The sequence below is a fragment of the Dermacentor albipictus genome, chromosome 3, assembly GCF_038994185.2.
Source record: "Dermacentor albipictus isolate Rhodes 1998 colony chromosome 3, USDA_Dalb.pri_finalv2, whole genome shotgun sequence".
Taxonomy (NCBI): Eukaryota; Metazoa; Arthropoda; class Arachnida; order Ixodida; family Ixodidae; genus Dermacentor; species Dermacentor albipictus.
This window is the reverse complement of record NC_091823.1, coordinates 174,671,036-174,688,507: the sequence shown is the minus strand read 5'-3', so window position 1 is coordinate 174,688,507 and position 17,472 is coordinate 174,671,036. Positions and strand designations below refer to the sequence as shown.

Sequence of the window (17,472 nt, the reverse complement as noted above, 5' to 3'; positions counted from 1 at the left end):
TGTCGCAAACCGACATTATAGAAGTTTTCTAAACTTGTCGACGTACATCGAAGTGCATCGTTGGTAGCGCGGTAACTTTATTTCTGTGTGTGTGTGTTTAAGCAGTTGTAAAATGGAAGAAGTCGATCAGTAGGCAGGAGCTACAAGCAGAATGCATCGCATACTGAACATATACTCCGCAAAAAGCCAACACGATGCAGCCCACGATGAGATTAACCGGATAGGGAGCAAATATTTACGGCACAAATGACATTTGCGAGATCTCCTAGTCCTCTGCTAGCGCCACCATTCCCCAAGTTCTGTATTGAATCTGGCGGTGACATAGGAAACGTAGCCTGTGGGAATCAACAGCGGGCCGGCGAGCATTTCGGCGGCTCTCTTTCAAGGGCACTCAATTCGGTACTGCAACTTATCTACAGGAAACTCAGGACGGAATAGAATAAGCTGCAGAATGAGTGGCACAATCGAGGACGATGCGACTGCCCAGCTTGGAGCGGCAGATCTTAGGACCGAAGTATCTAGCAGATCTTAGGACCGAAGTAGGAAGTATCTTAGGACCGCTACTGTTTATTATATGCATAAACGACATAACAGATATCAGCAACCTTCCACAATATCTTCTGTATGCAGACGATACGAGTCTCTTGTTTAGGGGTAATAACATTCCATTGCTCATTTCAAGCGTAAACAGCGTATTAGAAAAGTTGAAATCATGGTGCGCAGCAAATTCCTTGATAATAACTAGTAAGAAAACAAAAGCGGTACTTTTTCATTACCGGCAGAGCATCGTTACATCAGACATTAGGCTAAAAATAGACAATTCTATTATAGAGGTAGTAGACACAGTAAAAACACTAGGAATTTTCTTTAACAAGAAGATGAGCTGGGACCCTCATATTAGCTCCACTTTAACCAATTTATCAAAGTGCGTCGGAATGCTCGCAAAATTTCGCTCCTATCTACCTGTATCGATTAAATTAATAATATACAACACATTATTCATGTCATATGTTAACTACTGTTTCCTTGTTTGGGGCACTACTACTCAAAGTAACCTGCACAAAATACACATGCTGCAAAAGAAAGCAGTACGTTACATAGCAAATGTTGACTGCCTCGCACACACCGAAGAACTGTTTAAGCAATTCAAAATCATACCCGTTCATAAGCTATACGAATTTTTCTTAGCCGTAAGATTTAAAAAATCAATTCTTCACAATGACAACTTCTTGACAGCATTGTCATCCCTCGAAGCAAACTCCACGCCATACTCGTTTCGAAAACACGAACGTTGGACCATTCCCTTTTGCCGTACAGAACATGGTCGACAGATGATGCGTCATGCAGTTCCAAGGTTACTAAATAAATTCATATTTGAACGTTTTTCTCTTGAAACATCTAGTACACAAACACTAAGAAAACATTTTTTGTAAGCCGCTGTATTCCTTTTGCATTAAAGTCTGACACGAATGACATTTGCATCTCTGTTAACACCTATGCATTGTGTATTAATGAGCATGTACGACGAGTTTACATCGATTGTTCTGAATTTCACTAATAACGATTTTTCTGAATTGCTCCGCTGTATTCCCTTTGCGTTAAAGTGTGATGGGAAGGACATTTTCATCTCTGTGAATAGCTGTGCATTGTGTATTAGTGAGCACGTACCAAGAGTTTATATCAACTGCTCTGAAATTCTTGTATTATATTCTGTTATGTAGTGTGTGTGGATTTTGTACTTTTTTTAAAACTTTTGACCTTGCTGTATGCCATGTAGGGGGGCTCGGTCTTCTTCAAGCGAAAACCGTTCGCTTTTTGCCTGAGCCTACCCACATCATAATGATGTAAATAAAACTGACGTGACTTGATGTAGATGATGATGATGATAACTGACATCTCCTTTGAAACGTGGTGGTGACAAATGGTCACCTAGCCTGCTTGATTAATCAGGCACGCTATACAAGTGTTTCATTCTAGCATTTTATTGCGATAGCAAGTATATGGACACTCCAAGAGCATTAGTGCCGTCGGCGTCACCGTGAAGTACCGTATAAAGTCTAAGGACGACAAAATCGTCACCGCCCGCCGTATGCTGCATGTGCGAGTGAAATGTGCGAGAGTGAGCTGGCGATCGCGACTCAATTTTGCGCACGAGGAAGCGTGCCGTCTTCCGTCACGTGCAAGGCTCACGGGGGGGGGGGGGAGGCTATGGATGGGAAGGGGCGTTCTACTTAAAACCCCTTAAACTACGTAAAGTAGTGCCAGGCTTTGAAGAATGGCGCCTCCTCCTCGAGCGCTCTGGCCGAGGCTGACGCCGCGTCGCTATTGGCCTAATAGCATCATGTGGGCCCTCGCGCCGTGCATCAGCGCCATTTTTGCTCGAGAAGCGTCTACGCAGGGGCGCCGTTGCTACGCTCGAGCAGGGCAGGCGACGCCACGGTCGACGAAGGAGCGTGAAAGAGGAGAATCGAGGAGGAGTGAAGGCAGAGGAGGAGAGTGTAGCTACTTTACGAAGGGGTTTTAGTTCTACTCTGGGCGGCCCGCGCGCGCCTGTCTGGGCCGCTGTTTTTTGAAAGTCATTCGCGATGTGGACAAGGCCCGCCGTGGCTAGGGAGGGAGGGGGGCGTTCTACTCGGAGCGGCGCGGTCGGCCGCGCGCACGTTCCGGGAAAGCCATCTGCGACGTGCGCAGTCCGTCGCGCGTCATGTTTTCGCTTATTTCGCCTTGATGCGAGCGGCAGCGCGAAGGTCAATTCGCTCAATGCAGCTGCCGCGCTTACTCACTTCAGCATTTTACGGCGAGCTTCCGCGGTAATTGAGTGAGATGTGCTCATGTTGGCCTGTGTGCGCGTGGCACCACGCTTGTGAATTTTGCTGAGATGACTCGCTTTAAAAATTTTTGCTGCTGATAAGACTGCTATCCTTACTTAGTATAGCCGCCCACTAATTTGCTGTTGCAATGGATGCTTCGCCTGTGGGGCGAAACTGCGACTGTTTCTGTATACATCTTATCTTTTTTTTCTTCCTCAAGACTTCTGCTTCAACCTTGTACCGCTACCTATGACTGTAACGGATCGGGCCGTATCAATATTCTACCTCCCTTTTTTTTTTTACCGAAAGTATCTTACTTATTTCTACTGCTGACCGGTTGATGCTTCCGTCCATTTATTTCCAAGAGCTTCTGGAAAGTGCACGGGTGCCTACGGGTCTCACTAGGTGAATTCCTTCACATTTTATTAGCATATGCTCAGTGTTCGCCTGATTTTCGATGCCGCATACGCGTGCCTCATCTTGTGAATATTTGCTCAGGTATGTTTTTGTCCTTAGGCAACCAATTCGAGCCTCAAATAGCAAGGCACTGCCCTTTGTGTTATCGTATACATTCTCCCTTCTAATCTTTTTCTACTCGTTCTTGCAAATCGCCACTGTGTTTTTGTTTCCATTCTTTGAATACAATTTACTGTCTCCTTTCCTTTTTCTTTCTGAGGACTCCTGGTTGTCTATTTACACTTTCAATAACCCTGTACTTGATTTACAACTTCCTTGACCTCTTCCTCCATTCTGTGTCCACGTCTTCATGTACACATAATTGTGCATTTTAGCCGCCCAATTATTTTTATCCATTTTGCTTGTCTTTTTTCAACACTAATTTTGCCCTGCGCTTCTCTGGCTTCAAAATAGGCCCGACCCACGTCACCCTACACTGCCTCCTTTGCGCTTTTACCGTGGTCTCCCAAAGCCAACCCGCCTACCGATCGTCGGTTAACTTCCAGCCTCGTCAAGATATCCGATTTTTAGCACTGAATGGTATTTGCGAACGTTAGCGCTGGCACCATTACTCCGTTCCAGATTCCACGCACCACCTCATATTTATTGCAGCACGAAAGTGCTCTATGACTTATTATTGCAGCATTCCGCTCCCTCTTCATTTTCACACTGTCTTGGTGGGTGCTTGAGTAAGTTTTTCCTTCGTTTATGTATACGCCCAGGTATGTATATTGCTCGACTGTGGGTATGAGCTGCTGTTGAATTTATAACACGTATTTTTTCTAAAAATCGCTTGTATTGTCCGCTAGTAGCACAATCTCGTCCGCATACATCAGTCCGGGAACCTTCTGTTGCACCATTTATCCATTATGTATGTACGATAAATGAAGCTCTAATTCAGTGTTTTCCCGTAGTCATTCTGGGCCCATAACATAAAGCGTGAATAACAATGGAGACTCAATGAGCTCTTGCTTTAGACCTTGGTGAATTTCTAACACTTCCCTAAATTTTCGGCATTCTGATACAATTCGCACACTGTTGTATCTATATATCGCCCTCAGCCACTCCACGAAATCGCCATCTATGTGTCCCACAATAATTCACTATCTACGTAACCGTAGGCTCCTTTAATACATATAAATGCGATTCATTAAGGTCTATTCTGGGCAACTGAAGTCTCTATGCACTGAATGAGTACAAACGTGTCCTCTAATCGTCTGCCTGGTCTCAACCAATTCAGTAGTTCGCCGAGTATGTCCTTTTTCTCCTCCCACTTCGGCAGTTCTAATTTCATGGCTTGCGTCACCATTCTGTATATCCCCGGTCGTTACTGTAACTGGCCTGTCTCATTTCCTTCTTATCATCTTTGCCTTTGCATATCCAACCGGAAATTTCTTCGTTTTAATCATTTGCTCTATGGCATTAGTCCACTCCGCAATACCTTGCTCTCTGGACCGAGGTTTTCGATAAGTGGAATTGGGATTTCATCGGGTCCCATGCTCGTGTTATTAGGGACTTTTGTTTCTGCTATTTCCCGGTAAATGATTTTAAGCTAAATTTTGATCTCTCACGCTTCTCTGCTGTTGCTGGATCCGTTTGAGTCAGAACTACGCCTTCTTTTGTGCCAAAGTTATCCCTAATAACGTCTCTGATGTATTGCAGTGTGTCGCCTGCTTCGACTATGTTACCATCTTCGTCCCTTATAGACACTTGCGAATTTTAGACTGCAATTCTTAGGCGCCCGTTCCTGCAGCAAGCGTCGGCGTGGTCCCTCGTAACCGAGCGAGAGAACACAGCGAAATATGAAAACGAGCACGGAGCGCAGCGGGAGATGAAATACGCGAGGAGGAAAGCGAAGGAGGAGGTCCAGCACAACTACGAGGCGGAAAGCGGAGGAGGAGGGTATGGCGAAGGGGTGAGTGGAAAAGCGTAGTACGGTGACCTGCAGTCGTCACCAAGCACCCGTAATCACGTGATCTGGTACGTCGCGTTGCTTTTCTGTATATGTAACTTGCTTAGCCACAATAAACTCGTTGTTCGCCTAAGTGATGGCCTGGCTATGTGCTTCAGAGGAGCATCACAAAAGGTATTCCACTGGATCCACAGCGCATTGCTGCCTACAAAAACGAATCTGGATTAGCGTTCAACATCACTTTTTTGTAATTGCTCAATAAGTGAAAATACGGCGTCCGTAGCAGCAAAACGGCACCTAAATTTCCATTGGCTGCGACGCCCCGTCACGAGCGCGCCTCAATGGAGCACAGCGGGCGAACCCGAGCACCTACTGCCGCGCTAGCGTGCCTGGTGTAGCATGAAGGGAGAGGTCATCCCCGCGACGCCACGTCACCAGCGCGCCTCTAGATTTGGCGGTCTCGCAGTCGTGAGTCGGTGCACGGTCCGTGTCTCTCTCGCACTCCGACTAGGCTTAGCTGCTGCGCGCGCCTGCCGGCCTTGGTGGCCGCGGCTGCTTCCTCGGTCTCTCGTTGCGCAGAACGTCGGTGGCATGCGGCCGTGGTCCCGCTGGCTGCTGGTGCTTGCTGTTTTGGGCAGCATGCACGTACCGCTATGGAGCCTGAAGCGTTTACACCGTCGGCGGCCGCAACCTCGGCAGTAGCGAAACGTGGCCATCCACGCCAGCACACAGCGGACGAAGTAAGGGGGCGAAAGGATGCAGCAGAATGAGCGAAGGGGCAGGCAGCGAAGTACACCATCGTCGTCAACTTTCCCGATACACGGTGGGCGGAACAAGCAGCGGCGCAAAGCGCTAGCAGGCAGCACGAAGCCATTCGGAAGCGCCAGGCGGAAACGGTGCACCTCGATAACATGCCCGCAACAAAACTCGAAAACATTCGCTGCAGCGCAAGACCAGTTGGACTATAATAGAATAGAATAGAATAGCTTTATTTCCATCTACTTGATGGAGGAGGCTGCAAGTAAAAGCTGCTCCAGTAGGCAGCTTGACGAGGCCCGCAGCCCCCTCTACAGAATGGCTTCGCATTCACAACTCGTAAGAAGTGCCCAGGTGTCCTCAGATTTTTTCACTGTTTATGGTGCTCCCGTATGGCGGAGTTTTATTGCCAGTTGGATGCTCAGCCTCTACGTATGTATTTTCGAGAACGCATGACCAGGTTTGTAGAAAGTAAGAAAGCAGAAGAGTCTGTACCGGCGTGGCTGAGGAGGTGGGAACCATGGACACCGCTCAACGTATTCTAGAGTACTCATCCCGGTAAGGCTAGCAGTTTTCGTTGTATGCCGTTATGATATGCGGTGAGTGTTGGCGTGCCGTGATTTTCCATTACGGCAGCGTACTTTCGAGAAAAAAATATGAATCACAGAGGCTTTCGGTTAATCAGCTCCAAAGCAGCAATACTGATTTTTGCAAATACATTCCATCTCGTGCGTGCGTTTTTGTATCTAATAATCGTCGTCTAATCTAAAAATTTCACTCAGGGATAATCACATAGGAGATCTACATGCTCGCACAAACAAATATACGCCTCTACTGAAGCGCATGGCGCTGCAGTGCTTGCCATGCGCAGGCGTTGGTTGTTAGATACGGGACCGTTTCCTGAGCCTACTTCGAGTTCACAAGACCACATCGAATCGCACCACAGCTAATTAAGGAGCGCAGAAGCACGGATACCACATTCCTGAGGGGCGGCACGTGCAAACAAGTTGGCGGCCCCCACTTCATGTGCCGCAGGTGGAGCTATTCACTGCTTGACTCTTCCCGAAAGTGAAGCGAGAGCCTGGCACTGTTGCGGGTAAAGTGGGTCCCGCAGCAAGACGGCTGTAATGCGCCGTGAAAACCTGGCGGCGTCGCCCCCATCCATCTATTGTGATGGCGCATTGCAAGTCAGCAAGGCAAGACCGCAGGGAGAAGTAAACCCTTGGACAATGGGAGACCAAGTAGCGACTCTCTTCGCCGGGTGTCACACCATCGCACGGGCGTCTACCATTGGCCGAAAATGACGACACCCGAGCGGGCTCGCCGATTGGCCGAAAATGGCGTCACCTGAGCGGGCTCTCCCATTGGCCGAATGTGACGTGTCTTCGAGACACCGAAGGGCTTAAAAGACGGAGACCGGGAGCAGCAGACGATATTCCTAGAGCATTCCTTGATTCATCTCTTTCGAGCTAGTTGCCAGGGGCCGCAGCGTCCGAGTTGCTGCCGGCCCTTCATTAAAACTTCTTTCTGGGCGAGTTGGTGCATATTTGACGTAAAAATTGTTACAGCGCAAACACATGCAACCACAAAGTATGAAGCAGCGCTTGTGTCCTGTCCTTCTTACTTTATGGTTGCATGTGTTTGCGCTGTAACAATCTTTATGTCAAAAATGCTGCCGGCCCGTAATGACTTTAAGACTGTTAATTGACTCTCACTGCAAATAATGTAAATAAAGCTCCCAAGTTTTCCTCAACTGCCCAAGTCCTCCTCAGCTCCTACACGGTCCTCCGATGAAACCTAGTGGCGCTGCCACTTGCGCGCACGTTGAGCTGCGCAAGAGACCTCCAGTTATGCGTCATCGTAATGTCACTCCTGTGTTTAAAATCGGCACCGAAATTTGTCAAGTCGAATTCAGTGCGGAGACAACATATCAGCGGCATCTAAGTTCAAGCGTCTTCCCTGAAGGCTTGCAAGTAGTGCAAGTAACACCTATAATTTCGAACAGGGTGATAAAAAACACGCAAAATAATTGTCACCCTCTTTCGATACTGCCATTTTTTTGCTTCAAAAAGTATCGAAAACAATTGGCCAAGATTACGCTTCTTGGTAATGCGAGCTTTGAGCGCAGCTACTGCCTTATTTCAACAAGAGGCAACCGCATACAGAACACGCAGTGCCCAACGGAGGCGGTTCTGCGTTTCGGATTGGGCAGCACAGAGCGCGATCCGCCGCTGTCGAGCAGGTGACGAGCCATATTATAGTGGGTCACCGCCGCGGAGAGAGGGGGGATTAGCAATTATTATTTAATGTTTCTTCTGAGGTGGGCTGAGGAAACGGGTGGAGAACAGGGCTATTGCGTGGAGGTCACACACTCATTCACTCACAGACAGGCCTCAATGTGGCCGCACGAGGTTGGGGTGGAAAGTAGAAGTAGGCGATGAAACGCTATGTTTTTCGAGTAACCACAACGACAGTGCGCCGGTCAAGGGGATGTATAGGGCAAGAGTGGAGGCGGGAGGACAGCTAGGCTCAAGCACTACCAGAAGCGACGAATGCCACCGAGGAACGCGCCCCGCCAATGGGCCAAGCCGTACAGCCACGCGAAACGGAGACGGAGGAGCGGAGAGCCATGTATCACGCGCGAGGCGGCAAGGAGCGCCCGCGGCCGGCAACGCGGCAGTGCCGCGACAGCGGGAAAAGGGATGGCGAGGGTGGCGTGTACGGTGGCGACGAGTCACCGCAACGGCGCTGCGCGAAGGAAGCGCACGAGAGGATAGGCGAGAACACGTGACTCGGCTTTGGAGGACAAGGGGAGAACAAGACTCGCGCCGCGCACGAGGGATGGCAGCAGTCAACAGTGACAAAACAACAAAGACACAAAGTCCAAAGTAGCAGTTCAAAAAAAGGTATTCGTCAATAAGCGTTTACACGCCTATGCAGCACATGATTCCTTCTAAAGTGAAACTGTTCATTCATTAATTAGTGATCAGCAGTAACTCATTAGTTTTCTAAAAAAATCAATATTGTAGCATTATCCGGTGCACAGCAGGCATGTCCAAACTAGAGAATCTGCATTTGCTCAAAAAAAAGAAAAGAGCCGTTCGTTGCATTTCGAATGCGACGTTCTTTTTTCCCACACTAGCCAATTTTTCGGTAGTATGATGTCCTACCTTTGTTAGCGTTATGTAGTTATTGGTTACTTACAAGCTATCAGTCTTATTTAAAGCAAAATATTAGCGTAATATTCTCCTTATCTAAGCTTTATGAAAACACTGAAATCCCAAAAACGAGACACAAAGTGGTTTTACAAACACCTGGAACACACTTGTAAACTTATTTCTGAAAATTTCGAAGTATCTTTCAACTGAAACTCACAAATTAGGTTGTATTGCTAACAAGAATTGATGTATGTGGGGGTATGAAACGAGTACTGACACAAAATTTTGAAGTCGACTTAACGAGTGAGATCGAATTATGTGGACGCACAAACAACATCTGCAAAATGTCAACGCCGAATAAAGCTTAGTACATATTTAAAATAAATTGTAAAGTACGTGCGCGCAGCCAACCGCAAAACACAGCAACTTGCGACATCCACATCAAGGAAGCATTGTAAACAACTGAGAAAACGCTACGTCACAAGTTTGCGCTTGTTCGTTTGTGCACGGAACGCTTGCGAGCACTGCAATCATGACGTGCAAGCGAGCATGTCACATGGTGTTTTAATTTGTATTTCGCAGGTGTGCGCAGTAAGCTAAAAAACACTAACACTTAATAGATAGAAAGACATAACCTGTTTATTCGGACGTTTTGCAAACCGCTCTGCAACTTTTTAATTGGAATTTCCTTCCTACCTTGGTTGGTTCAGAAGTTGGCTAATTAATCTTGACTAATTATCTAATTAAGCAATATGCAAAAGACAGCGTGACACACTACATTCAAAAGTGAGCAACATGCATTTCGTCGCGTCGTTTTAGTGCATCGGCATATTTTTAAACTCTGGCTAAATTTAGCTGAAACACCTTGTATATGTAAAGTCAACAGCAAAAGTTTACGGGATGTGGTTTCCCCTTCCAGTCTGAATTCCTGCACTGTTAAGGCATGACACTTCGTGCTTAATGAATCATTGTGTAGGTGGCGAAGGCTACTACATATAATTCGAGGCTGTGTGACTGCGCTTCGCGAGAATTCAGCTTCTTGGCAGGTCCTGCGTCCCGTCAACTTTTGCGATTGACTGCACATACATAGAAAGAAACCATCTCGGTGCTAAACAAAAATGCATGGGTATATATATATATATATATATATATATATATATATATATATATATATATATATATATATATATATATATATATATACATATGCCGATATTCATCTGCTTAGAATTATGTGCGTTTTATGTTTTATTTTATTTATTTTTGTATTTGGGATGAACTGTTGGCACACCAAAGGGGCCGGGTCTCCTGTTAAGCTCACTCATGGGAGCTTTTTGTCGCAGCTTCTCCTCTCAAGGAAATAAAATTTGAATTTGAAATTTGAATCTTGCGATAACCTAAGGACGAATGTCTTTCGCCTGTTAAAAAATAAGCTCGAAGGCTGTGCCGTCCGCACTCTCTCAATCTGGCAATAAAAAGTCCTCTCCAAGGAGTTTTTATTGCTAATAAAAACAATAGAACTCCAACAGTTCGCGCTCGGCACAGCTCGTGTGGGCAAACAGTGGGCGGCTCTCACTGACCGGCTTGAGGACCTCGGTGATGAAGTAGGTCTGCAGCCCTGCGAGCCGCAGCGCCTCCTCTCGGGAGCCTCCGTCTCCCGGTGCCACGGCAAACTCTCCGTTCAGGAAGCTCAGCGTGCGCTCCGAGATGTGCACGCGCCTGCGTGTGTTAGCCAAGCACATGGTCAATAAGTGGAGCACAGGCTTCGTAGAACCAATGCAAAAAAGGAGATGATTTAGATGAAAAGCTCTTTTGTCATATATGTTGCTTCCTTTCTTTGAAGTATACGCAGAAAAATATTGCGCCTTGATTTGTCCCACCGAAGAATTAACAAAAAGCCAGCCCTCGACCCTTCGCTGTACGTAGCGTCCTTTGTAACCTGGAAAGCTCGACACCCTCGTCAGCATAGCCTATCTCTGTATTTTGCCAAAACTGACACATTCAAATACGGCTCTTTCCCAACCGCCATTGTTGTTTTGAATTGTCTAGACTACGCAATATGGCATGTCACCTTGGTTGTATTCCTGTAGTAATTACTTTGTGTTAATGAGTTGTTTCATTTTTATGCCTTCCCTGCTTCGATCTCGCGTCTCCAGTATTCAATAAATAAATAAATAAATCACCGTACGACCATTGTTTCATGAGAGAGAGAGAGAGAGAGAGAGATAAATGATTGGCTCATGATATTGACTTTTATGATTTATTGCGTGAACTGAAGACAAACTAGTAAAGCGATGGAGCGAATGTATTGTACAGGGCGACCTTGCTCACGTGTGGTAGAATCAACCGCGTGCGAGAAACACGATATAACATACATGGCACAGAGCTCCACATGCGCGTGCTCTCTCTCTCTCTGTACTTGTACTGTTCGCACAATATCATTATCTGCCTTGACAGTGGTTGTGCCTTTAGCGCAAGTGCTTGTTTCCTTAAGGCTCATTGCCATGGCATGCATATGGCAGACATCAAATTTCTCCTAATTCCATAGCATTACTATGCCGTCAACATGAATAATTAACTACAGCTGTATAGAAATGACAGTCGCAACGCCACGATGTTCATACATGTATTCACGCCAACCCAAATCTATTCAAAGGTCTCACGGACGAACGAATGCACACACACACACACACACAAACACACACACACACACACACACACACACACACACACACACACACACACAAACGCACGCACGCACACGCACGCACGCACGCACGCACACACACACACACACACACACACTGAAAAACATACGCCCGTACAAAGACCCGCACACATGCGCATACACACACACACGTACGCACACACGTACATACACACGCACACACACTACGCGCACACAAACATACACACATGCAGATACACCCACAATACATACACACGCAAATGCACAAACACGCGCAAATGCGGACGTAGACATGCTATACGTACACATGAACAGGAGCATATATACGCGTACGCACACACAAACATACACGCACATGCAATACACGCACGCACAACTACATACACATGCACAGCAATACACAAACACACACGCACATAAAAACACACGCACCCATGTACAGGCACATGCACTACACTCACATTCAAGCACGAACACACTCACACACACTACACGTACAAACATAGGTGCGTGAAGTGGGTGCTCATATATACACATACACATACTAGACGCACACATAAACACACACACACACTCACACAAACACGCACAAGCGCACACACAAACACACATCCATGCACACGCACTCTACACGCACATACGTACACATAAACACACACATGCACATGCGTACTACACACATTTATGTACACTGCACACTACGCACACACCGATGCGCACACACAAAAGCACGTGCACAAAGACCGACGTGAGACAAAGAATAACCAAGCAAAAAGTTGAAAGAAAGAGATGATTGAGTTTGTTTTATAACTCCAGAAAACCGTATGCTCACTCACTAACACTACACCATTGGAAGGCCGCAAGTTACGCCTAGTGCTACAATTCATAAAGAGAATAACTAAAATTGCTCACTCATTTCTGATTTAAGTAGCGTGACCGGGAATGCACTACATACGCTACATCATGATTGTATTACTTTATTAATAAGTGAGCCGATTACATATTTTCTATGATATAGATGATGCTGAGCATCTGTGTGCTGCTTGATGCTAACATTCAACGCGCTGAAGGGACGTGTGCCGTGGTCAGTGCATATGAACACGTGGACGATGGTAAATTTTTGGGATCCTTCTAAGACGCGTTTTGAACTGAATTATTATGTTCAGCTGGTTTATTTCAAGATTCATTAATGATTTATGAAAATGGGTGCCAACGGAAGAAAAGCAGTCGGGAATGGCAGGGTATCACGTGGTACCGGTAAAATTTCATGGCGACTCATAGCTCCAAAGAGTGAACTTTCAGTTGAGGGAATTACTCGCAAACGAAATATGTTTATGCCAGCAGCACAGAAACTGGTGTCATACCAAATATGCTTTCAATACCCTGGCTATATTTAAGCGTGTACATATGGTTCTTGCCATACAAATTCTTCTACAGCTGTCTTTGTCATTCCAGAATGGAACCAAATGCAAACGTTAAAACTACCTCACACGACGTCATCAACAACAGCAGAGCTTTGTGCAATATTGTGTTTGCTAGGCTGCGTAAATTCAATGCAAATAAGGGAATGATCGGTCATCCTTTGTGGTTCGCAGGCAGCTTTGTCTTCACTTCATGGTGACATCAACAATTCGCAAAGCATGGTATTAGATAACGAGGTACTTGAGGAACTCACAAAAGCAAGTGAAGAAAATCGCGCAGTAATGTGGCAATGGATACCTGGCCACTGCAATATCGCTGGCGAATGTTGCAGGAGATAAGGCCGCTGGACAACCGCAGGTTAATAACGCCACACATGGTCTCCTTCTAACACTAGGCGAATTGCGCTGCATACTAAGACAGATATCAACCCGTGGTTGGAAAGGGACATCGTTTGATCAGAACTCGAAATGTTCAGATTTATTTCACATTGACCCATCACCCAAATTTAAAATCCCCTCCACATTAAATACAACCAGTGCTTTTGAAACGCTGATTCACCATCTGCGGCTCAGTACCGCGTACACAAAACACTTTCTACATAAAATTTCAAGAGCTGATAGTCCGGAATGCACTTGTGGACACGCGAATGCGGATGTATAGCACCTTCTGGTATAGAATGACCGCGACACGACACACACAGACAACGCTTAGCAGTTGATTTAGTAACATTAGATCGCAGGCCCTTCAGCCTCGGGAAGATCTTAGGTCCTTGGCCAACATACTCATTGCAAAGACGAGCGTTACTGGCCCTTCAAATATTTCTAAAAGGGAGCAATATTCTCGGAAAGTATTGAGTGGAGTGTTTCAGTGTGATAGCGCATTGTATGATCTTCTTTTACCCGACTTTGGCCAATCCAATACCTGGTTTTTTGTAACGTCATAAGAAATTAATCCGTGATTTATGTGCTGTTATTTTAGCCTAGCTAAGTGACCGGACTATGTGTCGACTTTAGTGCACATATGTGACTGGACTTTGTGTTGCTGTGTTGCTGAGCTGACTTTCAGTTCTAGTGTGGTATTAGTCTACTTACGTGGCTGGACTTTGTGTTTTTATGATTTGGAGTTGTATTTCAGGTATAGTGTGACATTGGTGTACTCATGTTACCGGAATATTTGTTGTTATGATTTCACTGTTCTTGTTAAGACTTATTCTTTTTTAATTCCTATGTAAGAATGAGTAGCCGGCGCCAATTAAAGGCGACATCTCCTAAATACCATATAATAATAGACAACAACGATATAGTTGTTTTCCCACAACAGCGGCATTTTGTCAGCGCAGAAACAGTCAAAACACACGTAGACGCTATGAAATATGTGGCGGCACCCCGTGGCACTGGTTGCGCAGTTGGCGCGTGAAATTCAAGGAGGGAAACTTTGGAAATAATATTCTCTTCTAGTAATCAAGCGCTTTCCGCAACATAGACGACAGCATCGTTTTGAAAGCATGCTCTATCTGCTTAAGCTAATTTAATGTTGATATTTAGTTATGTTTAAGCGGTCACACTGATTGTGAACAGTGTGATTAGCCTCAACATGCGTGCAGGTATATTTCATTACTACGCGTCTTCGTGACCCATCGCATTGTTTTTTCTATCCTTTCGACTTCCTCAAGTACAGGGCACCCAGGGACAAAAGTATTGCATTGCTGCATGCAATGTACTGCCTTTTTTTTTCTGCTTAGTAGCACCAGATTTTCACTCTTGTGTTAGGCGTCCGGGACCTCATCAAACCACAGAAAAACGCTTTTTTCTCTAGTCGCCATCTTTAACAAAGTATCCTCACTGGTGGCAATGAGACTGATTTGATTGACTGGTTTGATTGTATTCTGATCAGCCTACCCGTCTGTCATCTCTCCTTTAACCCACGCTTGCCCGCAAAAGCAGCTTCACTTACATGCGGAACCGGAAATATTGTTTCGTGTGTTCACTAGTAAAATTAAAGAAACGCAAGAAAGACAGAAGTCAAGATGGAAACGCATGCGACCGTGTTGGCACAGGTGGCATAAAGTCTACTCTTAAAATTATGCACATATAATCACGCACAAATGGAACCGCATCGTTCATTACTTGAGCGAAACCTCTTCCCATTCCGAGTGATAAACTGGGAATAATCTTTGAAGCGTGAATCAGGTATTGTCAAAAATGTGTCCAATGCTACATGTTACTGAACTTCGGTCAGACATTTACAAGTCTGGGAGCCCGTGTGTGCGTATGGTATAGCTGCGCATATCAAACGCTGTCCGCACCTGTGGAGCTCGGTAGCAAGCTTAAGCGTGACTCGGTGAGCACAATACTGCTTTTCTGTTATTGTAGGCTTACTTGTGCACCGGAAGTATTTTTGTACTTGGAATGGAGTACACTTGCATGGCCATATCAAGCGTCGTTGTTATCAGCATTTCATAAAGGCACATGAGCCAGCATCGAGTCTGGACATTCAGGAATCCGAGCTCGCACAATCGCTCGGTCACGACATCGGCTACTCACACACGATAAAGCGCCTAATGACGCTTGGCGTAGCTTGCGATGTCGGCGTGGGTCTAATGAGCCGTAGCGTAGGCACGGTAGGCAGTGTAGAGGGCGAGTTGTGGTAGATATCAAGACGAGCCTCGGGCACAGCACCGAAACCAATAGGTACGTGAATCGTGAACGAAAGGCGCTCGGAGGGGAGTCGACAATTATACAGTGCACCAGGAAGGAACATTTACTGGCAGTGTGCAGCGATTTTAGTAGCGCTTTTGCACATTGCGCGTCCATTCGAGTAGATCACGCTAATGCGAAGAAGCCAAAGAAAAGCATTGATCATTTGATCATGCCCGCTAACAACAGTTTAATAACTGTCGAAGAATGGGAAGATAAGGTTTTTCGCTTCATTAAAGCCGGCTCCCGAGTCACATATAAAAAATTGAGACTGAGTAACTAGAAAAACTAGGCAGAAAGCGCTGGCGTGAGTTTTGATCCTCAATATCGCCCCTTTCGCCACAGCCCATATATTGGACCATTATGCACTCTCTGTGTGGACAGGTGACTCAGCAGCAGGCTCTAGTGCTGCCACAGAATGTGCCCGAGATAACCTTTACACATGAGTTTTGCATTTCGATTACACGACCTGGTACGGCAGTGATCACATAAGAGTTCCTAAACTCTCTTCAAGAAATTAAAATGATATTATACTCAGCTGTCACTCAGAACCATCCGCATCCTGATCCACCATTTTCTCTCATGGAACTAAAGAATGCTCTCGCATTGTACCGCCTAAACACAAATGCAGGACAAGCAGAATAACTCACTGGGCTTTGAGAAACCTTGGCCCTGCAGATACTAAGGCTTTGTTGTAAGTACTTGATGATATATAGATATCGAAATGTCTCCCCACAGAGCGGGAATTCGCAAGAGTAGTTACCGTGCTTAAATCTGGCACGCAAAAAAAAAATTATTTGCAGAAAGGCAGCGAAGTTGGTCTCAGCTTTAACTTGTTCTGACCCGCTACTCTACACTGGGGAAAAGGGAGGGGGAGGAAAAGGGCTGATTAATGACGATGATGGTGATATGATGAGGAGGTGCGTATATACAAGTTCACAACGTTGTGGTATGCCTAAAGCGATGCGTCCTGCCGAGTGGCTTGTAGAAAGGAATACCACTTTCTTTAGACTCGTTTCGCACTGTGAGCCTTACGAGGGGCCTTTGCAGGCTAATAGAAAATATGACCGATGTTAGACTGCAATGGTGGTCGGAATCCATTCAGTTTCCCCAACATGGCTGGCTTCCAAATGCGCAGGTGTGTACTATGGATGCGATTATTGATCTCGGGACGTAAGTGGAAGATGAACACAGCTGCGGTAGAATAACCATTAATGTATTCCTGGACATTGAGTGGGCGTTCCACAGAACCAGTCTGTTCTCACTGGGTTGCTTCAATTAGGCATGTGTGCTAGAACTTGAGATGCATTGCGGGGTTCTCGATGAATATAAAATATTTATAAACACTGCTGATGGCAGAAGCGCAGAACGGAAAGTTAAGCAAGGCGTTCCACACGGGAGCGTGCTTAGTTCATTCCTGTTTAATAGTGCAACGGCTCAGCTGCCCCGTATTTCATCCGACTCTCTGTGCTGTTCCCTTAAACGCAGATTACTTTTGCATGTGGTCATCACGAACAAGGAATTCAGCAAAGCGTTCATGAAGGACCAGACGCCATCAATACGTTATCGAAAA

General features: G+C 45.9%; 1 protein-coding gene across 2 annotated transcripts in view; it reads right to left on the bottom strand.

Moving 5' to 3' along the window:
• LOC135902118 (adenylate cyclase type 3-like) overlaps positions 1 to 17,472 on the bottom strand; it is a 388,015-nt gene that overhangs the window by 123,792 nt on the left and 246,751 nt on the right. For both annotated transcript variants that reach the window (XR_010564413.1, XM_065432036.1), the window contains exon 5: positions 10,673 to 10,811. Coding sequence is in view for 1 of the 2 variants with exons in the window: in XM_065432036.1 (XP_065288108.1) it covers positions 10,673 to 10,811 (139 nt within the window). In the remaining variant the exon portion in view is untranslated. The remainder of the gene's footprint in view (positions 1 to 10,672; positions 10,812 to 17,472) is intronic.